The 7,500-nt window shown below is 40.1% G+C and overlaps 1 protein-coding gene across 3 annotated transcripts; it reads right to left on the bottom strand.

Moving 5' to 3' along the window:
• Positions 1-1,906: 1,906 nt before the first annotated feature.
• LOC134452092 (uncharacterized) lies at positions 1,907-6,367 on the bottom strand. 3 transcript variants are annotated; one of them, XR_010035362.1, is made up of 8 exons: positions 6,089-6,367; positions 4,113-4,472; positions 3,580-3,752; positions 3,323-3,459; positions 3,119-3,212; positions 2,631-2,739; positions 2,300-2,523; positions 1,907-1,996 (listed from the first exon to the last, which is right to left on the bottom strand). XR_010035362.1 is itself a non-coding variant. In XM_063202461.1 (8 exons), the coding sequence occupies exons 2-7, from the start codon at positions 4,467-4,469 to the stop codon at positions 2,473-2,475; spliced, it is 687 nt and encodes a 228-aa protein (XP_063058531.1). In that variant the 5' UTR covers positions 4,470-4,472; positions 6,089-6,367; the 3' UTR covers positions 1,907-1,996; positions 2,300-2,472. The 3 variants fall into 3 exon arrangements, 2 of the variants coding, with proteins under 2 accessions (XP_063058531.1, XP_063058530.1); XM_063202461.1 differs by lacking the exon at positions 2,631-2,739 and having other exon boundaries at positions 4,113-4,262; positions 4,388-4,472; XM_063202460.1 differs by lacking the exon at positions 1,907-1,996 and having other exon boundaries at positions 2,245-2,523; positions 4,113-4,262; positions 4,388-4,472.
• Between the last annotated feature and the right edge of the window lie 1,133 nt (positions 6,368-7,500).

Below are 7,500 nucleotides of genomic sequence, written 5' to 3'. Positions count from 1 at the left end.
AATCAAGATGTTTTTTTTTTTAAATGTAAACAAACACCTGCCCCCATTACAATGACCAGGATCTCAGAAAAGGCTGGAAAAAAATCTCAGGTACTGACAAGTCCAGGGTAGTGTGAGCATTACAGCTGCATGTTGATAGTGGCTTAAGTTATCCTTTAATTGAGTCTAACGCACCATTCTAGCTCGTAACTCTGCAATTCTTGGCATTTCCTTAGTTTTTCCTACATCAATGTTGTAAATGGAAGTTTGGAGAAAAGTGAAAAAGTTGTTCAAGGCAGGACTGTAAGATGTACCAAAGACAAAGTGGGCCTTGAAGAGTTCATCAAGGGCTCCGACTGAGGTGGTGCCTTGGCATGGAAGTGCGTGCTTGTCGATGGCAATGAAGAAGGAGTGAATGCTGCTTTTTGTGGGTCCCTGTGCAAGGAGGTAGGGCTGACGGCTTTCAGTGATGTTGTCTAGATGCTGCTGCAGGCTTGTTCCCGTCTATGACAAAACACATTCAATAACACAATTTATTAGAACAATAACATGACATCGCTCTCAACTCTAAAAAATAAAGAATGTAAGAATGTTATGTTACTAGTGGTTGACTCAGGTTTGAGGGAATGATGTGGAGTGCTGTTGGCCCTGGCAGTGGCAGTTGGCAGTGAGGGTGACCATGTTTAAAATTATGTTAGAAAGTGTAAGGGTAGAGGAGTAATGTTTGAAGAGGTGGGCTCAATAGTGGACTCATGTTTGAGGCTGTGCGTGTGCAGGATATTATTCGTATAGTGCACACTTCAAGCTTTCATATGGTATACAGTATAACAAGCTACGATTGCCAACTGCAGAATGACTCTAGAGGTCAAACATGTTACTGCTGCTTTTCATGCCTCTTACACTTGAATGACTGCACATCCTACCTGCACTACCTCAACACACACACTTGACTTGATAGTTTAGTACTAACTAGGGCTGAAACATTAGAGCATTCTGTGGCCATGTACAATATGGTGTAAAAAAAAGTATAGTGGGAGTGCGTTATACTACTGTTACCAGTCGTCATGGTAGAATATCCCTCCTGGTGGTGATGATGGTGGTCACGGTGATGATGATGATGATGGTGGTGTTTTGTAGTGATGGTCTTTTTAACTTTTTAACTTATTCACTTATTTATTATTGTTCTAGCCCCCTCTCCTCCTTTTTATGAAGCTGCTAATGCACTTTTTACAAATGCACTTTCACTTTTACTAATGTACTTGATGTTTTTAACAGAGATATTTCTATTTTCTTTAACATCTCTATTTCTATCTATCTTATATATACTTTTTTAACCTCCTGGTCCTGTGTTGCATGTATGCTGTCTGCTGTTTTTGCACAATCTGTATGTTACTGCTGCAACAAATGAATTTCCCCATGGCGGGATAATAAAGGGCATACTATACTATACTCCCCGACTATAAATGGTGTGTGTGTTTGTGTGTGTGTGTGTGTGTGTGCCGGGGGACGGTGGTGGTCTAGTCTGGTCTAAGGAAAGGCTTCATGTATGGGGTATGAAGTGTTGTTGGAGTGGAGGGGTGGTGGGAGGACTTGATTCATTGTCAAATATAATTCTAGTGTACCTTTTGGAATTTGATGAGGTGATCCACTGCATTAGATGCTGATATCTTCCCTGGCTTCTTGCGTCCCTGTGCGGATAACGGTAGCAGATGTAGCAGCAGTATGATGGCAGACGTATCACTGTCCCAGCCTTAAGTCAAACAAGCATCATGTTAACATTCAGCCATACTTTTCCACGGTCCTCAATATATTTAGCAACATGCTTCTCCACATTCAAAGACTTACCATTTTCAACTTCAGTGGATGTCTCAGCATTGTGCATCAAATCAAGAAGGTCTGTGGAGGGGACCAGTCCATGGCTTTACTTAATGACTCTTGCCCTGAAAGTGGTAGGCCATCTCTCCAGGAATTTATTGGCAGTCTGCTCGCCAAACATCAGTCTGAAATCCTGCTCTACCTGTAATTTGAAAAGGGAAAAAAGGAAAGGAGGACAACTGCAGTCAGTACCTTGTGCAACATTTTACAATAGGCCTCACTCTTCAATCAAGTCAAGTCAAGTCGTCTTTATTATCGATTTCTTTACATTAGTGGTCATACAAAGAATTTGAAATAACATTTCTTACTTTCCCATGCAGACATAGACGTAGACTTTAGGTGTGGACATAGACAATTTGACATAGACAATACGCATACATTACACCTAGAGTACCTATAAAATACCATTACAGACATATAATGAATGTAGAACTAGATGTCTTACCAGTCCTGGTGTGTCCAGGAACCGTGGAAAAACTGAGAAGACCTCTGCAGATTTGTCATGGTCATTGACCATTGCTTGACGGTAACTGAAGGTGGTTTTCATTTTTTCACGGATGGTTTCCTCATCAGCAGAATGTCTCAACACAGCGATAGCGGATTCCACTTCCTCATCAGTCAGGACTTCGGCAGTAAAGGGTGTAGTACGTCCATGGCCTGGCCCACCAACTTTAAAACAAAACAATTTTGTTGTTAATGTTTAGAACTGCACAGTTGTATATCTTCCTTTAAACACACTTCACAGGTTGACCATTCACCCACATTATAAATGTTACCTTTAGGAGATTTAACTGCTGGAACTCTTTCCTCAGAAGCCTTTCGTTGAATGGTCTTCAACCGCCATGCAATGTATCCTGAACCACTTTCCGGATCGTAGTAGTGTTCCTATGTATAATATACAGTATGCACAGTATAATGTACACTCATACGGTAACACTTTATTTTAGTGTTACATCTATTAGCACTAGCACATACAATGTTAATGCCTGTATATGTAACTTGTAAGTACTAAGCAAAATCAAACATTTGTTAGGCATGTGTTTGCAAATGTCTTGTTCATGCACAATTAGGGATTTCTTACCAATATAACCTTAGTAAGGACCTAACAAATGTTTGATTTTGCTTAGTACATGCCTTCAAAGTTACTTATACCGGCATTAACATTGTATGTATTCGTGGTTATAGATGTAACACTAAAATAAAGCGTTACCATTCATACAAGCAACAGTTTGAAGGGGTGATATATTGTAAAACCTTTACTTACATAGCCATTCTGTGAGTATGGGTCTTCAAGATATGGAAACAGAGCGATAATCCCCTGTGCATACATCACTTTCACACTCCGCGGCGGCGAGGTCCTGGTGTATTCAATAAACAACATTATTAGAGGACACTGAACACCATAATCGAAAGAATAATTGCAATGATGTTTAACTGTCTCATGATAACACATTTGACCTAAACTTACCCATGTGTTTCCGTCATTTCTGCAGCAAGTATGTTGATGAGCCGTCTTCTGGTTGAATCTGTGATTGATTTTGTTTTTGCATACTCCTCGATGATACGGTCACCTCCAGGCTTTGTAGTCAGGATTTTTTCAATCAGCTAAAAGATAACATATGAAGCAATGTATTTTGAAAAACTGTTGGTAATTCTGAAACAAACAAGATACATACACGATGTGCAAATTAAACCCCGTATATCCACCCACACCCACAAACTCACAGTTTTTGCTTCATAGTTGATGCGGCAAGGCCTTTTAGGTTGACTGCCTTGGGCTGCAACGGGTTCCTCAGCTGGCTCAAGGGGTTCCTCAGCTGGCTCAAGCAGGGAGAAGTTGAGGATCACTGTGTCGTCAGATGCAGTAGACCCTGGAGATGATGTGAACTGAGGGTTACCTGAGCATTGGAAAATATTAACACAATTACATTACATTACATTACATTACATAGCTGATGCCTTTGAACAGAGCGACCTACAAGGAGGAAATTCAAGCAAGTACAGAGTAAGGGGTTGGCACAGAGTACAGCAGTATACAAGTAATTAGTAGCAAAATTTAGATAATAAACAAAGATATCTAGGTGCAGTGTACAGTTGCAACAGCATTGTCCAACACATGGTCAAATAAAATGTAGCAAAAAAAAAATAAGATACATAAAAAAGTGTTAAACAATGGCTTCTAAGCAGTGGCTTACATAGTTCAACACTTCCACCTAAATGATGTATGTGTAAATCATATGCAAGTAGGCAACACTTACCAGGTGCTTCATTGGCCAATGAAACTAGGAAAGGTCCATGGAACTCTTTTACGAGCTCCTCAAAAACTTCGGCGTCTACCTCTGTGTTAGACTGGTCATAAACTTTGAGGTCCAACCATCTGTCTTCGGGGATGTTGAACTTCAAACTCACTGGAGTACAAAATAAATAGTGCACAAAATGATCTGATGAGAAATAATTGCAGTATGTCACCACTTTAAGTTACATTAAGCTACATTAAGATAGGCCTACTTTCAATTCAAATTAGGCGACTAACCTTCTCTCAAGAAATCATCAAACGTCAGTTCAAGCATCTTTATGTACTTCTGCACTCCACCAAATGAGACACGCAACAGCATTTTCTGTTAAATTTGAGAAAGTTGAGAAACTGTCAATACCCGTCAACATATTCACACATTAACACACTCACACAGTTGGATCAGGAACACTAACGAGCTGGTTTGTAGGACACCTGTATGGGAGGCACTGATCAGAACATGAAACACAGTCATCCTTTTCCATGTCCTTATGAACTTCTTAAAGCCAACTGAGTTGCCTCAACACTACACATCCACATAACATCTGTTAAATAGATGATTGCATATAATTCTTCAGCAAAACATGGGAAAACAGGTAAATTGCTCCTAATTGCAGTATCCAATCACATGGCCTCTCTCTCTCCCTCTCTCTCGCTCGCTCACACACACACACACACACACACACACACCTTCCCCATCACACTCTCTCCTCGGTTCACCCATTTGCGCTGGCCTTCAGCTGCACCAGTGTTCTAAACAAAACAGTTGTCAGGTCACACACACACACACACACACACACACACACACACGCGCGCGCACGCACACGCGCACACACACACACACACACACACGACAGAGCGAGCCTGCCAGCGCGCGTGCACACACGACACCCTTTCCACACTCATATCCCCTTCCTCGTCCATTAATTGGATTGCATTTACCAAACTTGCAAAAACAAAGGCTAGTCAGCAGATGACTCTCAACTACTACAACTTTCAAAGCAACTGAAACGCGTCGACAACAATACACCCTTTCCTATTCCACTCACACTTCTTCCTCTGTTGAGCTGCACTGACGAAAGCTGCACCGGCTAAGCGAAACGCTAGAACTCGGTGGTTCTCAACAACAGCATGAGTCAAAAACACCACAGTTGACACCAAACCCATATTTGACGCATGTGTATGATTACCGGCATCGAAGACTTGGCAAGCCATGCAGGGACTAGTTCTAGATGTAGCTATGTTACGTGACGAATCAATAATCACTTTTATACTACACGTGTGTCCACGCATGCCCAAACAGAACATTCCTGGTATCAAGCATCAACTACGAGCGGGCAGTTTAGCGTACTAATCTATGAGGTGGATGAGTAGATGAATCTCTCAAATCTACAATTTACCATAAAACACTTAACTATAAACGGTTTCCAACACTAACATATTCTTAATGTTAACATCGAGCATTTCTGGTTTCAGAGCCACAAATTAAGCACGAGCACATCACCTTGCAAAACATTGGGCACGTTCTCAAGTGAACTTTTGAACCGTTGCAATGCTAATGCCATTGGGGGAAACCCATACAATCTGGGAAACCACATTGTCAAGCTAGCTAGCTTAGCACTACATTTTGGTACGGGTAACCCAAACTCAGCAAACAAGAGAAAACTTCAATACTCACCACACAACACGGCGTCAGCATGCAAGCAAATGCAGTCGGATTTTGTTTTCATTTAAAACAACTATTCATTGGTCTACTTCTAAAAGCTATGTAGCCTAATATTGCAGTCGAATGCATCAGTGAAAAATACTAATTGGCTAGCCTACATATATGCATGCCTAATTTAACCTAATACACATACAGTAGTCTATCATCAGCATCAGTGTATTGAAAAATGTTGGTCATAAACAGCAAAAACTCGATAAATATTCAAATCCACTTACCACGCAGGGAGAGAAACTACTTCCAACATGCCATGCCAGCTCCAGCTCCGGTTCTAGAATTTTCGCGGGGAATCATCACCCTGCAGAGTTATTTTGTCTGAGGAGTTACTCTGCCTTTTGTTATAACCTCTCTATCAAGAGAAAAATAGATTTACACTGAAATGTTGACACTCACTTTTTTACTCTCACTTTTGACACTACCATTTGGAGGAGTTTACTCTGCCTATTGTTATAACTACTCTATTCAGAGGAAAATGTGTTTACACTGCAATATTGACACTCCATTTTTTACTGTGTATGCACTAATAGGCCTATATCTACAGTACTACTACATACTAACCCCAACTCCGATGAAGTTGGGACGTTTGGTAAACAGTGAATAAAATCAAAATGCTATCATTTTCAAAACATTCAATCTATTCATTAGATGGAGAATAGTGAAAAGACAACATATTAAGTGTTAAAACCGAGAAGAAATATTGTTTTGGGGGACATATGTACTCATATCTAATTTGATAAATCCAACACGTCTCAAAAGAGTTGGGACGGGGATCAGTGAAATTTAGTAAACATCCAAATAAGATAAAACAACAAAGAAGAACATTTCAAAATGAATTGTGCTGACGGACAATATAGGTGTCCAGGTATAAGATCATCACAGAGAGGCTGAGTCACTCAGAATTAAAGATGCAAAGGGAATAATTACCATAGTTATTACATACATTTTTGAATTCCCTTTGATTTACCACGATTGAGTGTATATAAGACATATTTTTGTTAATAAAATCATTGTATAGGTTCATGACATCATGAAATATATATTGGCTATAGTCTCACTCTAATTCCTGGAGTGCTAGAGCTATTGAAAATTGACCATATTAAGAATGCTTAATGCATGAAAATGACACAGGGGTTTAACATTCTCCTAAGCACCTGAGCTCACTTGAAATAGACCCAGAAGACATGGGAAACTGTCCTTTGCTTACAGAAGTCAGCAGAAGTTGTAGAAGTCCATTCTTTTTGACAATAATAGAGCATTGCACATCCTGTGCTACAGTGAAAATGGACCATCCAACTTGTGTTAGTGCTAGCTTCAAAAGTCAGCCTCCATGATGGCATGCGGATGCAGTAGTGCATTGGTTAAGATGTTCTCACTCATCTGTAGAGTTAAATACAGTGCTGAATGGTATAAATGGGTTTTAAACAGCATGAAAAGCCACTCATGCATTATATTTTGAAGGGAGATCTTCGATTACTGCCACATAGTAAGGTCAAATCGCATTCTCTACTATGTTTTAACAGTTTGGCTCCATCATAATGACCAGCATGTGATAAAATGGTGGGTTTTTGGTCAAGACCTGTCACACTGTAAGCACTACAGAAAGGAAAACATTGCAAAACATGACAAGGAA

This window comes from Engraulis encrasicolus, chromosome 7, assembly GCF_034702125.1.
Source record: "Engraulis encrasicolus isolate BLACKSEA-1 chromosome 7, IST_EnEncr_1.0, whole genome shotgun sequence".
Classification (NCBI taxonomy): Eukaryota; Metazoa; Chordata; class Actinopteri; order Clupeiformes; family Engraulidae; genus Engraulis; species Engraulis encrasicolus.
The sequence above is the reverse complement of the archived record's forward strand: the minus strand, read 5'-3'. Positions and strand labels throughout refer to the sequence as shown.

Bases quoted from the DNA above. Each gene is read 5' to 3' on its own strand.
- LOC134452092 (XM_063202460.1), bottom strand. From the start codon at position 4,469: ATGCTGTTGCGTGTCTCATTTGGTGGAGTGCAGAAGTACATAAAGATG. The intron at 2,740-3,118 runs GTAAGTAAAGGT...TATTATACATAG, and splicing joins CATACTCACAGAATGGCTAT to GAACACTACTACGATCCGGA. The intron at 2,524-2,630 runs GTAACATTTATA...TTTGTTTTAAAG, and splicing joins AGCAGTTAAATCTCCTAAAG to TTGGTGGGCCAGGCCATGGA.